Source organism: Catharus ustulatus, chromosome 2 (assembly GCF_009819885.2).
Source record: "Catharus ustulatus isolate bCatUst1 chromosome 2, bCatUst1.pri.v2, whole genome shotgun sequence".
NCBI classification, from domain to species: Eukaryota; Metazoa; Chordata; class Aves; order Passeriformes; family Turdidae; genus Catharus; species Catharus ustulatus.
In genome coordinates this window covers 52,053,721-52,074,571 of record NC_046222.1, presented here as the reverse complement: position 1 = coordinate 52,074,571, position 20,851 = coordinate 52,053,721, and the positions used below count along the sequence as shown (strand labels likewise).

General features: G+C 44.8%; 1 protein-coding gene across 9 annotated transcripts in view; it reads right to left on the bottom strand.

Moving 5' to 3' along the window:
• The window catches only part of MTUS2 (microtubule associated scaffold protein 2), a 271,182-nt gene that overhangs the window by 15,507 nt on the left and 234,824 nt on the right, over window positions 1-20,851 (bottom strand). For 8 of the 9 annotated variants that reach the window (XM_033087045.1, XM_033087047.1, XM_033087051.1 and 5 more), the window contains 2 exons: window positions 8,751-8,817; window positions 2,436-2,650 (listed from right to left, as the gene is read on the bottom strand). In XM_033087045.1, the coding sequence (XP_032942936.1) occupies window positions 2,436-2,650; window positions 8,751-8,817 (282 nt within the window). Of the gene's footprint in view, window positions 1-2,435; window positions 2,651-8,750; window positions 8,818-15,920; window positions 16,147-20,851 lie in introns of those variants that run through there. The other variant, XM_033087054.1, reaches the window with a different exon arrangement.

Below are 20,851 nucleotides of genomic sequence, written 5' to 3'. Positions count from 1 at the left end.
TAACACCCACAGAAGGTGAAGGGGTCTCCTCTCACTGCCACCATCCTTGGCAAGTTATTTATCTATAAAGCCAATTAAGTATGTCCTAGCTGTCTATAGAGATTTTTCTGCCTTCTGTGTGTTTCATATCCACATCCCAAGTGACTCTCTTTAATCTTCCATTGTGATGTCCTGTCTGCAGTTTTTCATGGCAGATAGTCAGCTTGGCACTGGGAAGCAGCTCTCTTGGATGCTAGTAACTTATTCTGTAGGCTTGAACACCTCACTTAGCACAAGTCATGTTTATTTCTGGCTATGGAAAGTACCTCAGGTGGGATTTTTAAGGCTTAATAAAGTAAAATCAAGAGGAGCTATAGTGGGAGAAGTTCAGTAAGCTGCTGGACAAAACAGCTTGAGCTGAGCACCTCAAGTGAGAAACACTGGGAAGACAGATCACAGCCTTTACTTTGCAATTCTGCCTTTAGCTGCAAGGAGATGTGAGAATGCACTGGCACACAAGGTCATTTTGTGAGGAGTTTGGCTCTCATGCTCTGCTACCTCCTCAGAGAGAGCTGAACCTCCAAAACCTGACGCAGGAACAGTGTCTCCAAACAAATAACAGCTGTCTGGCAGGGAACTGAGTGGTGACTGAAGCAACACAGCATGGAAGGTTAAGCTGTGACTGGAAACCATGAAAGTGGGAGGAGTTTGAAAAATCTTCCAAATTAGATTTATGGATAGAGAAATACATGCAGATCCATGGTCAGAAAGATTTTTCTGTTATTATTGCCTTCAAGAATGCAAACTAAAATCCTCCTCAGGCAGATGGGCAGCTCCAGGACACAGCTTTTCTCATGTACAGTATAAGAGCTCCATTTCCTTGGCCAAGAAATGTTGGTGAGCAGCTTTCCAGCATGGCCTGTCAGCCTCCAGTGATCCAAGAGCACTCAGAACATGAGGGGTATACAGCAGAGTAGAAATTCAAAGAGATAACCTGCTAAAACTGATAATGCTAACTGAACTATGAATTGAATATGTGAGCTAAAACTCTGAGATACTGGGGTCACAGCTGCACCTTCAAAGCAATGGAAATGAATGTTTGTGTTATTTTCAGCAATCAGGAGCTCTGATATTTCAGTAATCAGGAGCTCTAATTTTCAGCTCTGGAGCAAACAAAAACTATTTGCCCCACAGAGGGAAAGATGTGTTTCCACTGTTCCTCTGTGATGATGAATAGAGTTAAAACAGATGAAAACATGAGAAAAATAAGCACCCTTCCAGTCAAGTCCTACAGTGACTTCAAACAGCTTTCTTGCACTGATCAGCTCGAGAGGAGAAGAACAAACACCTGCTCTTGTGGTCCTGAGAGCTTGCAGAAAGACTTCAAAGAGTAGCAGAGCTAAGCTATAAGCTATTTCAGCAAAAAGTGAACAAATTCCTTCATAAATGCTGATGTCAGGTGACCTCTTACCAGGAGAGGTAAGCCTTTGCAGCTAGAGCCAACATCTTCCACCAGGCAGACTGACACATTGACACAGTGAAAGGAAAAAGATTGTCAAGGCTTTTGGGAACACGGAAAAAAATAGTCGAGGCTTTTGGGAACATGACCCCTCCTTCATACCAGAAAGAAAAGCAGAAATTTTGAAGGGCATTGCAAGAAAACTGAAGTGAGAACTAAAAGACATGCCTCAGTGGTTGGTTCTAACCATTTACAGAGAAATAGTTTGAAAAATCTGATTTAGAACATGAAAACCTATTTGATAGCACCTTCTAATACACCTTTAGAAATCAGTTCATTAACAGAAATAGGTGGTTTGTCCAGGTCTGGGACAAAACAGCCTAGTTGCATTGAATTACAGCTTTTGTTCTGACAAAACCAGACAAAAGTAGCTGCTTGGGAGAATACTCCTGTCTACACATAGAAAGCAAAGCAAGCAGAAACACTTGGGAGGTGCAGTCCAAGAGATTAGACTGAATGGTGGGACAGCAATCAGCAATCAGGGGACCTGGAGTGTACCACATGCTTGATGTTTAGGCTGCATGTGTTGCATGGGTGCTATCACTTCACTGTATTGACCTTTAACTAGCAAATAACAATGGTCTGACTCTCCTGGCCTTACCTGTGTGGAACAGGTTCTTATAACCCTTGGTTTTAGTCATAAACTGACTAAAATAGGTGGGTCGAGGAGCAAATATATGTGGGCGGTAGAGCTAATCTTAATATTTTTATTGTAAAACATCAGCAAGCATGTGAAGACAACATGTCAATGTAATAGTGTGTAGAGAAAAGAGTAGAACTAATGGGGAGAAAGGGCAGTAAAGATATTCAGGATTACATTTTTCCACTCATAACTCATTACCAGTGTCTTCATGTTGGAGTGTTCAATATATTTCATCACCTGAACCCAATCAGTGCTAGCATGCACTACTCTTCAAAGTAACAGGTGGAGACTGACCTGGTCCTGGTGCTGCAATTTAGCTTGTTCCAGCTGCAGCCTGTGCTGCTCCTGCAGGCTCTCCTTCTTGGTGTTGTACTCCTCCTGCAGCCGCTGCTCCAGCGCCTGCATCTCCTGCTGCTGCTGCCTGCGGAGCTGCTTCCCCTCCTCCTCGAAGCGCCTCTCCAGCTCCTCCTTCTCGCTCAGCAGCTTCTTCCATCTTGCTGTGTTGAGGTCTGTGGAGACAAGGCCACACAGTTCTCATGCTGCCCAGGACCAAGCAGTGGCACTGGACCTGTCTGTAGAGCAATGAGCTTGGTTCTTCTCTCCCATGTTATACAAGGGATATGACTGACCACTTGACCAGAAGGATTCATATCTCAGACATCCCATTTTGGAGCTGCTCATCCCATAAAACTGCTCCAGCTCCAGCAAGGACCATTCAAATCCATTCATGTACACTTGCTTAAAATATTTTTGTATTCAAACCACTATCTTGTGTGCTTCATGGCATCAGAGAGTACAATGAAAGGCTGACACTGAAGACAATCAGAAAGTATGAACTTTTTACTCTAGTGAACTAACCCAGTGACTATGTCTCAGAATTCACACCTGCATTTCTCAACAGTTCATCAAGTCAAGGAAAATCAGTTCATTTCCCCATTTGGTTCCTCACCTTTATTGTCTCCTGGTCCCAGGAAAGCAATGTCACAAACAAGGCCGTGTCCTCAGCCTTTTGCTTTGCTAGAGAACAGTTGCAAAAAATCCAGATATTGAAGATTTGATGCAAGCTGGACAAGATCAGCCAGACTACATTTGCAGAGCAAGTTTGCTCACTTGTAAAGATCTAGCAGGTAAGAAGTGCTTAAAATCATCATGACCGTAACATTCAGAATACTAGGGAAGGAGAAATGAGTTTCTAATGGCACTGCCAGATCTTCTTTCAGATTTAGACCCACAGCTGATTTAGAAAGATGATCAGGTTTTTGAACAAACTGATTGCATATTTATCCTTCCCTTGCCCTTCAAAATGCAGGTGCCATGCACAGACCTATATGGCACTGTAAGTCAGAGGATTAGGAGCAGAGTCTCCCTGCTGAATGCTTCAAACTCATATTTATCCTATTACAACATATTTGTTAAATATCTGTATCTTCCCACCTCTTCGTACTACGGTGTCAGACTGTGCTCATTTTTCCCAGGATAGTGACAATTTGTCCAAGTTACCAGTGCTGACCCCACAGCTCATGTTAGGTGCACCCATTCCAAGGTAGTTTGGACACCCAAGCTAACCATTCCCTTCCCCACATAGCTATTTTTCAGCCTATTTAGAGCTCTGCTTCCACACTTGCTGGACACCAATATCCCAACTTACTCAATATATCCAGACAGATAAACACTATCGGGCTCCTGTTCTGATCCTGATATGTTCTGGAGCACTGTGAGAGACTCTGTCCCTGCCAAGCTCTCTGCTCCTTACAGAAGGAGAGGAACCAGTGAGTCTAGCACCTCAGTGGCAGCACATAGAAAGCTTCCCCACTTGTTTTATATCCAGAATAGAATGGTACATTAGCTGGAATATCTTGTCTCCTGGCAGTCTGGATTATAGCTCTAAACCCTCCCTCTTGCTTTTTGCTTTTTTATTATCTTTGGCTTGTAAAGTGATCCCAGAGCAGGGGGGGCTATCCTTGCAGCTCTGCCTTCAGTAGAATTCAAACTTACTCAAGCTTTAAATAGGAGATGTAATGAACCCCATCTCTCTCCTGCCTCTCTAATGAGATTCCCCAGCACACACGGAGGGCTGGGCAATGGAAAAATGTGCTCTAACCAAAAGAAAGTCTATCTGAAACACATCCTATAATCTGGAATACAAGACTATTCACAAATCAGACCCTGATGCAAGTGCAAAATGGGGGGAAGAGGGAAGGAGGCAAAGTGAGCTTGCATGGCATATTCCCCAACAATGCTACTGGAGGCAGAAAATGAGGCAATTTCCCCTACACAGAATATTAAACACCTCTAATGAGAAGGAGTGATCCCTACCATAAACCTCAGACCAAGACAAAGGAGGCTGAGGTCTGAAGTGCTGAGGGAAAACTGAATCTCTTTGGGCCTAGCTCTCCTGGGCCAGAGACAGCAGAAGGCAACGCCCATGGAGCCCAAGGGTCTGCAGCTCTCCTGCCTGGGGAGCAGGAATCAGTGTGGAGAGGTGCCCTGCAGGAGCCAGCTGTGGCTCCAGCGCGTGGTCCTGGGGAAACAGCTGTGTCATCTCCAGAAGGGACCTCATAACAGTGTCTGAACAGACAGCCTGCTAATGCTGCTGGAAAACTGTGAATTTAGCTTTCAGGCATCAAGACAGGGATACTGTAAAAGTGAGCTACTCTACTAAAAACAAAGAAGAAATTACTCAGAAAAGTTATATTAATGTATTGCTGACATGGAGCAAAACAAGCAGAGCACAACTATTACTGGTCTGTTGTGAAAAGTTACACCCTGGTTTTCTTTTTCCTTCTCTGTAGGTATCTCCATTGCTGCTGATGGGCTGGAAATGACCCTGACACAACGTGGCATTTCCTGGTATGACACTGTGCTGGATTAAATGAACAGCTTCCCTACTCCCTGAGCACTGAGTGCACAGCAGATGAGCAAACCCCACTTCAGGCTGGGCTGGGAAGGTGGGGGAAAGGTGAATGTCACTATTGGAATTACCTTCCTTTCCCCACCACACACAGTCAGTGCAGCCTCCCCAGCCCTGGTACTTGGCATTCAGCAGTGAAGCTCCTGTGGGAACTGGGGGCTGGTGTCTTGTGGCCCTACAGAGGGACTGTTTCCTTCTGACATGGGAAAGGGGCTCTTCTTCCTGACCCTCAGCCCCAAAATCACAGACAAATCACAGCCACCACACTCCTCTGACTGGGAGGCATATCCAGGAGGAGATGGTACAAAGGCTTTGGCTTCAAAACTCTTGAGAACACAGCTAACACAAATTTTTGACTTGACATCTCATTGCCTTCCCTTCATGTAGGTTTTTTATGCATCTCCATACCTCCTCTCAGCACACTTCATGTCATTGGTCTGACAGTAAAGGAGCAGGTAATTTTGACATTTAATTTTCACTAGTTTGAAGGGAAACAGCTGGTATTCAAACCTTCTTTATTGCAAGTGTTGCAGCTGAAAAGTGCTTATATTTAAAATTTATAAAGATTGGTGTCTTGAGTGTAGAATGATTGCTTGTCATGTTTTCCTAGCCTTGCTGTTCCTAGCAAAATACATGAGCAAACCTTATTGCTTTAAATAACAAGTCCCTCAGTGTTTACATAGAGGCCAAGATTCCTCCCCAGGACTGGGAAGGGAGAATCACTTTCCTATTTCACCCATGCTGGTTTCAGATGTGGTGTGATACTTCCACAGGAGTGCTGGGGGTAAAAGTGGACAGTGTTGTCTGAACCTCAGTATTTTGCCTGGCTCCAGATGGTGCAGGTCCCCCTAAGCTATTTTTACACATGGTCCATCGCTGCTATTGCTTGAGCAATGGTTTTATTTACCACAAGAATTTTCCTTAAACATATTTTCTGAATATGATTCAGAAAATAAAAATTTCTGAACAGTGGGTTCTCTGTTGCAGTTTTATTGCTTTGCACAGCAGAATCCTGTAGTTTCTGTTGAAGTTAAAGACTGCATGCTGTAATAACCAAGCACATTCAGGACCTAAGTTATAACTCTGAATTGCAGCTATTGCCTAAACAACTAAGTGTTGGACTCACTCCCTGTATCAAACCTGGCTAGTCCAGCCTAGTTTTACCGATTCATTCAGGCATTTGCATCAGTGAGTCTGACACGGTGAATTTACACGTAAGAAATCAGGAATTTCTGACCAACATCCATGCTGTTTAAATGGATTGGTTATTTTTAAATTAATGAAAAACTACTTATTAAAGTGGTGGAGACAAGTCAGAACTACAGCTTGGTTGTAGGCAAAATAACATGCTCTGATTTTCCCTGAATTCCTTCATAGAATCAACCAAGATTGCTGCTGTCAAGCAAAGGACTGCTTCATTCTTTATTTGCATAAATCATGTACAATACTGTACAACACACTGATTCATCTTACAGTGAGACCAAAACAATCCTCCTATAGCACAGGTGGGCTGCTTGTCTCCAGTAGCACCCTCATGTCTCCAGTAATAACCTCAGCTTGAACTGCTTTGGAGACTGCAAAGAACTGCACTGATGAGAAATGCTCCCATGTACATGGCATTTACCATTTCACCTCATCCACAGTTTTAAAACACTGGTTGTTTCACAAAATTAAGTTTTAAAGGGAAAAGGAAAATAGGCTGTGCAGCAATTTTTGACTTATGCTAAAAAGCACAGTCATTTACCTTCCATAGGTTAGGGGTATATACTAGGATTTTTATTGCTGATGAATTATTTCACATTCTTCAGAAGTGCAATACCTGCACATGTTCATCTTTTTGTTCATCCCAGTGAGAGTGCTTCTAGCTGGCCATGTTGCGTCTCAGGGTTGCACACACCAAGCAGGTGACCAGCCACCTGTGTCACTCACAAACTCTGCTCAGCATCTCCATGTCTTCCAGAGTCATGGGAGGAAGACGTGGCCTGTAATGACTCCTCTCCGTTACACATGCCCACAGGACCACTGAGGAAAGGACTCTCTCACACATTCTTTTCCCTCTCTGAGGAAGAAAGACCATACACATCTACATCTTATCTCCCTCCTGAAGCAGTACAGCTCAGGCTGCTTTTCTGGGGTGTCTGTGCTTCTTACCAAAACTGTCCCTGCGTATGTCACCAGGACTCATCTTTGTGCAGAGGAGGAGTCTGTACCTCTGTACAGTCTGTACAGTCTGTACCCCCAAACAGACACAGTTACACCCTTGGCAAAGTTCTCTTCTCCAGCAAAACCACCAGGGATTAGTATTCACTTCAGCTATACAAACATGGTGTAAAAGGAAGCAGAGCTCTTTATCTCCAGCACTGAACCTCTCTTTCCTTCCCATGTCACCACCACTACTTAAAAAAGCACTCATGAAAATGAGCAATCCCAACCTGCTAGATTGAGGTAGGGCTTTCAAATGAGAAGTGGCTATTGAGCCAAGAACTTCAGATGTGTCCTGCCTGAAGAAAGCACCAGTGGCAACAACTCTTCTGTAAGAGCTGTAGAGATGCTGAGGATGGAGGAAGGCAGGCATTAGGGAATAAGTGGAAACCTGTTTTGCTATTGCTGCAGTATATATTGGCCATGGGGACAATAAAGCTCTCTATGAAATGACAAACAGCCAAATAATTTCAGAGGGGTGAAGCAGGGAGCACAAGATGCTGGGCATCAGAAAGGGCTGTGCTCAGCTTTTCTGAAGTGGGCTGTCATGGGCAAGGTGAAGGCAAAGCACAGGGAGGATCTGCAGTTCTGCCCATCCCACAAGGGTTTGGCCTGAGCCTCCATTTGCTGGCCATGTCATGCTCTGGCCACATGACACAATCTGTGCTTAATGGGTGACCCAGGAACTGGGCTCCCACACTCAGAGAAAGCTGAGAGGTCCCCCTTGTTCACAGCTCCAGTCATCAGTGGTTCCAACACTTTGGGTACTCAGCGTGTCCCCTGATGCAGTGGTCCTGCTCTTCCTTTGCCCTGGGGTAGATGAACCCAACATCACACTCATTCTGGAGAGATTTAAGCCCAGAAAAACTCAGCCTGTTGGCTGAAGCCAGAGCAAAAACCCATCTTTTCTCTCAGAAGTGGCAATATCTTTACACTATTCTGTCTAGATCAGAAACTAAAAAGGAAAAGAGAGGCATGCAGGTATACAGGGAATACACAGACCAAATGGGATGCACTGCTCTTTCTGTCTTTCAACAAGGAAGAGGCCTTAGAGATATTAACAAGCAACTTCTGAGCTTGGTGTCCTTTGGTTTGTAGCTGAACTTCAAAGTACAGCAATGTTCATAAGCTGGTGATGCATTCCCAGTCACTGTGCACTGCAGTGGTCTCAAGCTCCCACTTCTCATCACACTGTGCTTTCTCCTCAGCAGTGCTAGTGTTGGAGGACAGAAGCTAAGGATTTATGAAGAACAATTTGTTTAGCAAAGATGATGCACAACTGGCTCCAAGTGTGTGTGGTTATGACCCCACCTGCACAGCAAAGAGGTAAAATCAAGGTTCCCTGCAAAGTCACAAAACCCTTTGCCACTGGGCTTCAGAAAAAACTTCATCACATGTATGGAGGTTCCTCAGGATCAGATCACAGGGAATCATAATAACTGCTTTCATGTAAAGTGAGAAAATCACTTTGTTGTTACTTTTCTTGTACTACTTACCAACTTCCTCCCTGATCTTTGCAAGCTCGACTCCTAACTCCTTTATTTTCACGAGGGCATTTTCATTCTGTTTAAGGAAAAAGAGACAGAAATATGTATAGTACCCAGATTTATCCCAGATAAGCACTTTCACATGTTCATTTAGTAAAGCAGATTAGATTGATCCCTCATACCACTTTTTTTTTTTTTTTTTTTTGCTTTTAGGGGAGGGGACTGAGATTATAATGAACTCATTCAGTTTTTAAGTCAAGCTTAGGAGCCACAACTCACTGGCTACAAATACCTTGTATGTCTGCCAGTACATGTACACACACTCACACGACAGTGCAGAATACTCTGTTTACTCCTATGTGACTAAAAATACATCTGTATTTTTTTATAATTTTGTGGTCAGTCTGTGCACCATTTATAGCTGGACTGCATGTACAAGACGGATTTATTAAAACTGTTAATATTTTGTCATCTATTTAAGCCTGCATGTAACTACCTCCTATCATATTAGTATGTTCACAGAGTCAAACTTACAGATCAGATTGCTGTACTCGCACCATTCTGTGCATGGTGAGCATTCCCATACAAACACCACTAATAGCCTGATGTTCCTGCCTATTTCCACATCTATTTCTGATATTTTCTTTATTAGGGCTCCTTTCCTTGACTAGTCTCAAAGGAAATGTGAATATTTAAGGAGTAAAACAGATGAATTGGCTAAAGGAAAATTAAAACATATTTACATGAGCAATGTTAAGGTGTTATTACCAAAAGGCAAGGACTTTGACATCAGATATCTGACTAATGCTGTGCAAACTGACAAACACAATTCTTGTCTCCATCCACTGGAGTCTGATTTAGTACAGTAAATCCCAGCATAGTGGTTCAATCATTTGGGCACTTTAAATTGGGATGTTTCATGAATCCTATTAGAAAGAAGACAAAGGAAGGTACCCTGCTGGGAAGATCACTAATGATTAAAAAAAACTAGATCAGGTTACTATAAATATGTCCCGGGTTGGAAAAGGTCAAGAATTCTTAAAGGACACTACAGAAAAATCATATTCAAGAGAAAAGGTAGTACACTAGTAAATTGAATTAAAAGGAGTCCTAGTAACCAATCTTTCTGTATTAAGCAAGCAAGGCTAATAAAAATCTAGGGCACAGACAGGATTAGTTTGGCTGCAGGATACATAGCAGATAAGATAGCAAGTCAGTTCTATATCACAAAAATGAAGGTGGAAAAAACCCCAAACATTTCAGAACTTGTTATTTCTGTGTATTTTTCTTGCACCTAACTGTTAACTCTGTTAAGAGAAGTAACATACAGTAGTTTCACGAATACAAGCCGCACGGATTATAAGCCGCACCCCCGGTGCCTCGACAATGTTGCTGTCTTTGTCAATAGATAAGCCGCACCCCGAATATTAGCCGCACTTTCGTTCGTCGCGAGAATCCGTGCGCAGCTTTCACAAATTGGCCAATTAGTAACAGGATCGCGGCATAGCGGGCTTTACTGGCTCGGGGCGGGGCCAGGAAGGCTCGGCCCGCTCATGGTTGCCGACGGGGCCGGGTGGCCCAGCTCAGCGCCACGGCTCGGCGGGGCTGGCCGGGTGGTGCTGCCGCCGCCGCCGGGCTCGCTGGCCCCCCTCTCCCGTCAGCACCGCCCCGCTGCCGCGTTCGCTCGCCCGGCTGGCAGGGCTGCCGCCGCCGGGCTCGCCGCCCGCCCCGCTGCCGCTTTCGCTCGCCCCGCTGCCGCTTTCGCTCGCCCCGCGGCGCTTTCGCGGGTGCCGCTTTCGCTCGCCCCGCCGGCAGGGCTGCCGCCGCCGCCACCAGGCTCGCCGGCCGCCCCCTCCCGTCTGCACCGCCGCCGCGTTTCCTCGCCCTGGCCGGCACTGCAGGCTCCCACACCGCCGGGCTCCCCCACGCTGCTGGCCCCGATTCTGCTGGGCTTCCCCCGCTGCCAGGCAGCCCCACCCGCCGGCCTTCCTGCTTCTGCCATGCTCCCCTGCGCTGCTAGCCCCAGTTCTCCCGGGCTCCCCCGCCCTGCTGGCTCAGGCTCTGCCGCCCGCCCCCCGCACTGCTGGCCCCGCCTCTGCCAGGCTTTCCCACCTCTGCCGGGGCCGGCCGGGCTCCAGCTTGGCTTGGGGCTGCCGCGGGCTCTCACTTCCGTGTTGGCAGCTTTTAGAATTTTGTTAATAGATTAGCCGCCCCGGAATATTAGCCGCACTTCCGGGTTTCCACCAAAATTTTGGTCAAATTGGTGCGGCTTGTATTCGTGAAATTACTGTAACTTTATTTCTGGTAATACCAGAATAATAGAATCTGGAATTTGAATTAATCCTTTGCATATTGCCCTTTTGGGACTATTTCCACCAGATCCAAAGACACCCTTTCCAGAAAATTTGCTGTAAATGGAGTGATAAACTGAACTGATTTGAGAGCCTTGAAGGCTTGAGGAGACCCAGATGATGTGGGCATCTTTCTGATTCAGTTATGGAAGAAGTCAGGAATGCAAGGCCTGGCTCCTCCAGTGACTCTTCCTGGCTCCATACCCTACTGAGTAATGCACAGGAGGCTGTGTGCCAGGACTGCAGAGTGTCCAGTCCTGACCAACTGCATTAGGCTCAGAATAAAGTTATGTGGCTTCTTATGGATTTCTTTTTCCTAATTAGTCAAAAAGTTATGGAAAAATAAGAAAGTCCAGATAAATACAGTGTGATATATTAAAAAACCAGATCCCTTCTCACAGATTCCCAAACCAGCAGCATTACAGGAGTAAGGTTTCCCCTTTTGGAGAATACCATTGCATCTGCCCATACAGAATGTTTAACTCACTGGAGTCATTTTCAGAAGTGCTCTTGACAGACTGCCAGGCCTGGTGCCCTTGAAGGCGTGTGCACAGGGATAAACTGGCTGCAGGATGTGCAGATAGGAAACGCCCACTCAAATTACCAGCTCTCATTCTTTTAAACAAAAGCCACACAAAGCAAGGGAGCTCTGCACAAATCATTACCAGCACCTACAGACAAGCAGAACTCAGTGGGATTGTTACTATTCTCTTTACATGAAGAAAATTAAAAGCAAGTAAAAACCTCACTTTTTTTTGGAGAAAAAGTGTTTAAAATTTTGATTCCCACATAAGAAATACTACAGACTCCACATTTCACATGATGTTTTATCTTAGATAAGATTTCTCCTAGCCTTGAGGACACTTGGTGGTGGCATCCTCCCCAGAAATGTGGAGAATTGCCATGGTGCCAGCTTAAAACTTCTATCCCATAACTCCAGCAAAACTTCTATCCCATAACTCCAGCATGGACACCAACCCCTCAGGACAGTGGGGGGTCATGTCTCCCTCCCAGCACACTGGGGCTGTGATTTCCAGAGCAGAGCAGCCCCTGGGGCTACCTGGGGCAGCCAGATCAGCACAGCTCAGGTGCCTTCACTGTCATTTTACTGCTCTGCCAATACTTCTTGCATTGAGTTTTATTTTGGTCAGAGCTTCCTGTTTGCTCTTTGGGACCCCACACTTATGTTTTCTGGGAGATCAGAAAACAATTCTGGTTCCCCTCAGTGACAAGGCCTCCCTTGTTCTCAGAGGGGTCTTCTAGAGAAGAGTCCTTATCTTCCTCTTGTGGAAGACGAGCGAGGTGCAGTTTTGGCTGATCATCAAATCAGCCTCACAGTTTCCTGGATGTGCAGTGAACTCACAAATTCCTGACATCTTCTGTAACTGCAACCTGCTCTGTCAGTGTGACATGACAGGTTTGGACTGCACATGTTCCCGTGACGCTGTAAACACGACAGCAACGCAAAAAAAAAAAAAAAAAAGGCCCCTGCTTGTTATCATCAGTGTGGCTCCACAGATAACCAGCACTCCACTGTCAGTGTAGCCTGGGAACTGGGAATGCCAGCACTAAGGAAACCAAACATCACAGCAGAGCAAATCTGCTGTCGGAATGCAAAGTGATCATGTTCAGTACTGAGATTCCTATACATCCACAGTCAAAGCATCAAAGCAATTCAAAAATTCACAAGAACACAAGGAGAATTTACTCAAAACAAGTGGATATGAAACCAAGTCAAGAGGATGTCCCATTGGGTTAATTGATTGGTCTTCATTAATATTTATCTCAACAAAGTATTTGAAAGAGAAGACAGGGTAAGCAGCTGCCTTCCCAAGAGTTTTATGTCCACTAAGGCTCAGCATATCAAGGGAGCTTGGTAGGGATTCCCTGCTAGGTCACCACTTGGAGTTGAGCACTGAGGGTGAGCATCCAAGGGCCACATCTCACTTAGGTTTAATAAGGTTCATCGACAGTATACACATTTTCAGCCGGGGAAAAGATCAGAGACTCTGTAAGGAGATTGTGCAAACATCCCCCATTTCCAGTGCAGCATTTAAACAGCAAGAAAGAAAAAATATTGCTTTGATGTGATCTGGAATTCCTTTTTTTTATGTCCAAAAATGTGAAACTAAAACAATGTATTTTGCACAAATTAAAATGTCGCATTTACTTTTCATGTACTTTTAATGAATGATGGACCACATTACCTTTTAGAAAAATGATGACAAAGGTCTTCTGTTGGCTGCATCCCAAGAAATTACTCTGACAGTGAAGTAATTTTCATAAAATAAGATTACCCTCATGATGAAGAAAAACGTCTTCCTCATTCCTGAACTCTGCAATGTAATGATTAAGTCTTGTGTCTGGAATATGTCCCATCTCCTCAGACAGAAAGAAAAGAAGAATAAAACGGGTAGAATGATATGTTTGCCCTACTGCTCTGTTGAAGACACAGTGGCAACTCTTTTTCCTATCATCAGCTCCATAGCATACAGACTTCCCAATATTTCTCCGGAAAGGCTTGATGTTGGGCAGCATTTCAGCAAGTGAAACAAACACTGAAAATGGCACATGTGAGTTGCCCATTCAACTCAAAACACCCTGAGGATGGACTGAGGCATGACCTACATTGGTGCAACAGCTCCAGAAAACAAGGCAGGTAGGCAGAGGTGTAGGAAGAAAACAGGAATTTGTACAATTAAGTATCAGTGGCCAAATCTAGCAGTGCAGCACAGGAAAAAAAAAAAGCTGAATTTAGATATGCAAGGACCTAGAAAAATAACTTGGTAGGCATCATATTATGGACCTGAGGATGGGCAAGATGCTGGCATTGTCCAAACAGGTTAAGAGAGGAAGTAGTGCTGAAAGCTTCTGGGCAGAGGCTGAATGGGGCACTGAGCAACCTGATCTCATTGAAGATGTCCCTGCTTATTGCAGTGGTCTCAGACTAGATGATCTTTAAAGGTCCCTTCCAACCCAAACTATTCTGCAATTCTGTGGTTCTATGAAAGGCTCTGCTTTAGCGGCTTGGAGCTTCAAGATAATGGGTAGAGATCCTCAAGAATACATCATCAGGGAAAGAAGTGAAGATTTCACCTTGGACCAGGAATAATTGAGAAATGGGGAGGCAGATTTGGGGTTTGTCTTAGAGTCTCTCTCCTCTGAGAGCTACAGCCTACCTGAGAAGTACTAATGAATTAGAAATACTAATTAAGTAAACCCCCAGGTACTTTTAAACAATAGGTAAGTAATAGTAGGTCCATCATAGAAATGGAAATGGGTCAGATCAGGCAAGGAATGTCAGAAAATTGCTCAGACCCACACAGGAAGTCAGCAGCAGCTAAGAAGCAAACATGGGAGGCTGGAGTTACCTTCCCCAATTCACATGACTCTCCACCCTGCCAACTTGTTTGCTTATATTCTAAGATCCAAATATATGTACAGTGATTCCACTGTACAAACACTTCTCAGCTCTTCACATTGTCTCCTAAAAATCGCTGCACACTGATGCTCTGTGGCACTTGTTATTAAAACTGCTCCTCCAGAACAGCTGTATTCTATGCAGAGCTTTCAAAATACTAAAAAAAAAACAAACCCTGACCTGCAAATGGTGCTTAGTCACTGTTGTGCTGTATTCAGACTTCTCTGTGGCAAGGTATTATATTGTAATTGGAAAAAGAATCATATACATTGGGAATTCTCTTGTACCAATAAATATTTCAGATGATACTTGTAGAAGCAATAACCAAATCCCACTGCAGCTGATATACAAAATTACCTAGTCTTCCTTTAAAAAGAGGTGTTTTAACATTGCTGTTCAATCATGCTGGTTGTCAGTTAATCCTTCCTCATAACACCCTTTAGATTAAAGTTTACAAACTCTTAGATATTCCACCGTGACTGCACTTTGCCAAGTTTTATATTAACCCACACATTTTTCCTTAACCTGGTTAGTAGCATATCTCAAACTATATTTGAACTACTATTAGGTAAATGAGAGACACTATCAGTGTTTTCATTTAACAGAATTATATGAATATATCATAAAGGCAAACTCTAACAGAATACACTGCACAAACATGTGTTTCTGCCAAGATATTCTCTATTACGCAAATTAAATGGATATATTCATTCTCTCACTCTTTTGTACATAAAACCCAAGCAAATTTCCAGAAGAACAATGGGAAAAGCTATGTGTTCAAAGTGTCCCACAACTTTTCTTGCACATGTTATTTTCCTGCTGCCTGTGTAATTACTTCTGAACTGACGTTTCTTACATGACCCATTTTGGTGCCTAGGAATATGTTTGATTTAGGTTCACACAAACATAAGAAAACAGATAGTTTTGTCTTGTTTCACTTTTCCTAGACTGAAGGATCATTCCTTTGTTGGAGATGCAAAACTTTAGGACAGCTAGAGGTTGATAATCTCTCTTCAAAGTTTAAAAGTCTGTGTGCAAGTTTCCTTTATAACTTGTACTCCACATGGCTATTAAAAATGTAAGACAAGCAGAGCAAAACATCAAACCGACTGTTGCTGCACAAGATGCCAGCAGTCCCTCCTTGTTTCACGAGCATCCAACCCTTCCACTTAGACTGCAGGATAAACTTATGTAAGGCACTGCAGTGCATAAGAAAGCCACACTTAGACCTGTCCCTGGTGAAGGGGAGACCAGCACACTGCAAACAAGCCGAGCATCGCTCCCCGCTCCGCCACCCGGGAAGCACATCCGCCACCGACCCCAGCGAGAAGCAGCAGCACAGGCTCTAGCGCGGCTACCGTCCTTCCCTTTCCCTAAAGGATACAAAAAAAAAAGAGGCAAAAGTACCGTCTCGTCCTCGCACAGAGAGGGGGGCAAACAGGTGGAGCAGCATTTGCCCATGCTGGCAGGACAGCCACCCGCCGGACTGCCGCCAGCCTGGCCCGGAGCCGCAGGATGAGCCCCGGGCGGGGACACTGTCACACAGCGATGTCGCGCACCGACACCGGCCAAGGGGACTCGTCAGCCTGGTGCCTGCCGGGGCGCCGGGGGATGCGGGAAAGGGAGCGGGGAAGGGAGCGGGGAAGGGTCGGTGCCGCGGGGCGGGCGGCTGCGGAGCCCGGCGGGTTCGCCCCCGGCGAGCGCTGCCCGCTCCCCGCCCTGCCGCCGCACCGCTGCTCGCCCGCTGGGTCCGGCCTCTCCCGAAAAAGGTTTCCCCGGCTGGCAAAGGCTTGCCCGCGGCAGGGCACGTCCAGCAGCGCCATCGCAGGGAAGTGCCGGGGCGGGCGGCTGCCGGGACGGGGCTGGAAACTTCGCAGCGACAGCCCCAAAGGCGCTGAAAGCCGAGACTGAGCCTGGCTCCCAGCCGGATGGTGCCGCTGGGTTCTCTTCTCCGTGCCGCATCCGCAGCCACCGATCACCGCAGTGCCCGTCCTGCGCACCCGCTCGGATGTGCCTTCAAGAGGAGCGTGTCCCGTTGCTGTCCCGCAGCGCTCCCAAATCCGCTCCGGGCTCTGCCCCGCCGTCCTGCGCGTCCCCGGGGCTCGCTCCGCACTGCCCGGGCTCGCTCCGCACTGCCCGGGGCTCTCGCTCCGCACTGCCGGGGCTCTCTCTCCGCACTGCCCGGGCTCACTCCGCACTGCCGGGGCTCGCTCCGCACTGCCGGGGCTCTCTCTCCGCGCTGCCCGGACTCGCTCCGCACTGCCGGGGCTCTCTCTCCGCACTGCCGGGGCTCTCACTCTGCACTGCCGGGGCTCGCTCCGCACTGCCGCACCGCCCGCCAGCTCGTCCGCGGGTCCCGGGGGATGTCCTCCCGCTCCCGCGTGTCCCCCAGCCTCCCGAGACGCTCTAAGGTCCCTGAAAGGACTTTCCCTGAAATCGTTTATTTCAGTCGTGAGGATGATCAACACCCCCTGGACCTCGGTGACTCCTTGTAATGGCAAAAACAGATCTCGGCAACGCACCCAGAGACTTTTGTGATTCTCAAGCTCTGGCGTGATTTTTGGGCCATGTATACATGTATTTGCATCTATCACCTAACCCTAACCTGCATATACACACGGGTGTGCTGTGTATGTCCAGTCTGTATCAGTTTTCCCAGTGGGAACACATTTTCTTGACTGGACCCAGGACATGGAGCTGCAGGAGCCTCATTTCTCCTGGGCTGCTGCCTTTGGCACGACATTTTCTTCTAACAATTTACGTTAAAGACAATGCTGGGAAAAGGCAGAAGAGTTCAATGACTCACACCCAAGTTGGTATTTGATCTGCATCCACTGTTTAAACCTGAAAACCACTATTTTCCTGAAAGTCAAATCACTACCAAACGTACAGAAAAATGGCACTGCCCTTATTGCTGAACAGCTCTGCCTTCTGGTGGGAAAGATGCTCAGGTCTGTGCTTCTCTGAACAGGTATACTTGTTTAAATGTGTGTTCAGCTGTGACTGGTGATGCACAAAGCCATTTAAAAAATAGTAGGAACCAACAAGAATGTCCAACAAAACTGTGTTAAATTGCATTTAAATTCTCAGGTAACTTTGGTTTGTGTCAACATCTTATTCTCTCTCTTACTCTTCCTCAGCCCTGCCAGGACTTCAACTAAAGTTTTAGAATATCACAGTCAAGAAAGTCAAAATGAACAAACAAAATCAACAACATAGAAACCCCACCTAACAAACAAAACACTAAATCCAAACACCAAACCAAATTTAAAATTGCACTCCAAATATATGTTATTTTAACATTGCATTCAAGACCTAACTTTCTTTACAGCATCTGAAAATTAATTTGGTTGGCTACTGAACAGCTACAGAGTAGAGGTAAAAAAGACTTCCTTGTATAGTGAAATCATTTCATCCTCACTATAAGAGCTTCTTTTTTTGTCACACAACCTGAAGTTTGTAATTTGGATCTTTTACCGCCCAAATCCTGACTGGAAAATTTCTAACTGTCATAGAAAAAAACCTACATAACCACTTGTAGACAAATTACCATGACCATTTCTCTGAGCTGGCTACTAGAACTACAGTGTTTAGATCCAGTCTGACTGTCAGGCAGGGAAAATAAAACCTGGTCATTATTTCTTTTGTTATGCTTTTAAAATGAAGTACTCATCTTCTCAAACTGCTTTGCTGAGAATGGGGGATTTGCTGTTTGCATGTGATTATAAATCTAAGGTAAAGATTAGCTAGCAAGGTCTATGCATGACTTTAGTACTACTTAAGCACTAAAGTGGAAGAGAAAATATTAAAGTGAAACTTAAATTAAGCAGAAGTCATCTGTTGTCCTTCTGGCAAGGGTGAATGGAGGTCCCAGAGGCTGATTCAAGATTGATAAGGAATAAGGATGTGCTTGGGAGAGTTGCTGGACCCTTTGGTCAGCTTTGATCCTTTTGGAGAAAGTGAGACCAAACTGAGTTTGAATTAAACCTTGTCTTTCAGGTCAAGGTGTGTAGCATGAAGGTGAAAAATGACCCAAGTTAAGAAAGCAAATGGAAAATAGAAACTATTTAAAAGAGCAGTTCCTCAGTCAAATGCACAAATGAGAAGGATGAAGAAAGAATTTAGGAGGGGTCTCTGTGGCGGTAGCATGCTGACAGGTAAGTTCCTATGTGGAGGACTTCAGCACACACCTGAAGGCAACAATGCCTCATGAATTAAGGATACAGAAAGGGAAATGAACATAACTGAGACAGGAGCAAAACACTCAGCAAAGCAGGCACATCAGAGGAGAGGATGGCCCCTACGCCCAAATTCTATGAAAACTGACACTTTAAACAGCAGGTTCAAAACAAAGTTTTCAAATTACTGATTCTTAATTTTAAAATGATAGAGTCATCTGCCTGATTTCAGTGGCATGTGGCACTTGGATCAAATACTGAGAGGAATAATATTTCAAAAACACCTTGTTAAGCACAACAGAGCACCAAGGGCAGATAGATCCACACCAGTGCAGTCTGCTGCCTCTGTACACTGAGAGAATTGATATTTTTAGATAAAGGCAATATATAACTCCCACCTATTGGGGACCAAGAGACCACGTGGTGCCAACCACAACATTGATCATCCGGCCAGGAAAGATTTGGAGTTGCTGAAGAAGTGTTAGGCAGGGAGGAGGCCTTTGGGAGAAGAGGACAAGCAGTTGCAGTAAATGGAGTTATTGGGCTGAGTGGATAATGAATAGAGCTGTTCAAAGATAATCCTGGGGGTAAGTTACGTCATTCACTTTTAACCCTGGTCAAATATTGGTGAGTGCTAATGAGATGCTGGGATGCACTGTCCATCAAGGGGAGAGTTAAAACACCTTGCTTGTCAAACTGGATGCTATTTAGGGCTATACGAGTGGTCATGATAAGAAATATAGAATACTGAGCAGTCCAAGGTCCCAGTTACAGGGACAAATAACAGGGAATTCAAGTAGAAGATGGAAACTCATCAGTTGGAAATAACAGCAAAAACCTGTGCTGCTTATCTAGTCAGGGGATGAATAAGAATGATGCCTACTGCACAGGTCTGAATAAAGCAAATACAACCTTAGGCTCTAGGAAACAGTAAGAGGGAAGTTTAAATCTTTAAGAAAAGCCACAGAGAGATCTCACCTGAAACCTCACACAGGTCTTGTCCCCCATGTTTGGGGGATAGCAGTTCTGAGGCAGAGAATATTTAGCCCACACCATTGAAGGAGTGCCATGTAAATACACATCTGCTTCTTCTAAGAAAACAACAGTAAAGTTGGAAAATTACAGCTTTCTATAAATATAGGGAGAACACTAAGAGAGGCAAAACTACTTCAAGGTCAAAAATGTCTTTACATGAGGATAAAAAGGTGTGAGTTTGGGCATACCTAAGTTACAAGAGATTCTGAAACAGTCCTCTGGTAGAAACAGAGGAGAATATACTGACTTTCAAGATGAAAACTGACAATTTTAGGGAAGAAGCTATAGGATTTGGCAACAGGGAGGGTCCGGATTTGATGACCTGGAATGAACTTTGCTAACCTTTCCTATCCATGCAATACTGCTTGTCTGTGCATTGTCACCAACATATTGCTACGGATTTTGCTGATGGTCCACACCCAGAATGTGAATGTGCCTCTGCCAAACTGCTTTGCATGGAGCTCTGTCCCAACAGATCTGGCTCACATTTCCCTTCAAGGCAGAATGAAGAAATCCATGGATAAGACAGAGATCAACATGGGCTGGGAAAATCTCCACTGAAAGTTAAAAAAAAAAATTCTTAACAAAAGCTGTGGCTTTGTTTCATTATTGGAAAAAGAAAATACACAGATAAAGGTGTTCTTTATGTATAGGATCAGCAACAAATACAAGAAGAAAGAAGTCTGATAAAATTAGATTTTAAAACATAAAAGTAATTGCACAAAACAAGTGACTTAATGGGGTATGTTTTACAATATTTATTGACTTCAGTGGAAAGCAATGGAGTTAGCACCTGACAGGGTAAGGCTTCTAGGTAATTAAAGGCTAAGGAGGACACCTACATGCTCCTAAGTGTCCCAGAGGAGTGGCATAGTGTATAAACAACCTACTCTAATGGTAAAGAGGCACCATGGGCAACAATTTTTCTCTACAGTGACAGAATCAATGCTTTCCTCCACAATGTACATAATACAATTCCTATTTATTGTCAAAACAATTTCAATATTTTACATCTATCTGAACTAATTTGGGAGAGGTAGGGATAAATTAGCCATATTTTATAATTTACAATGGTGCCCAAATGGGGAACATTATTCTATTTAGCTCCATAATGGTATTTATGAA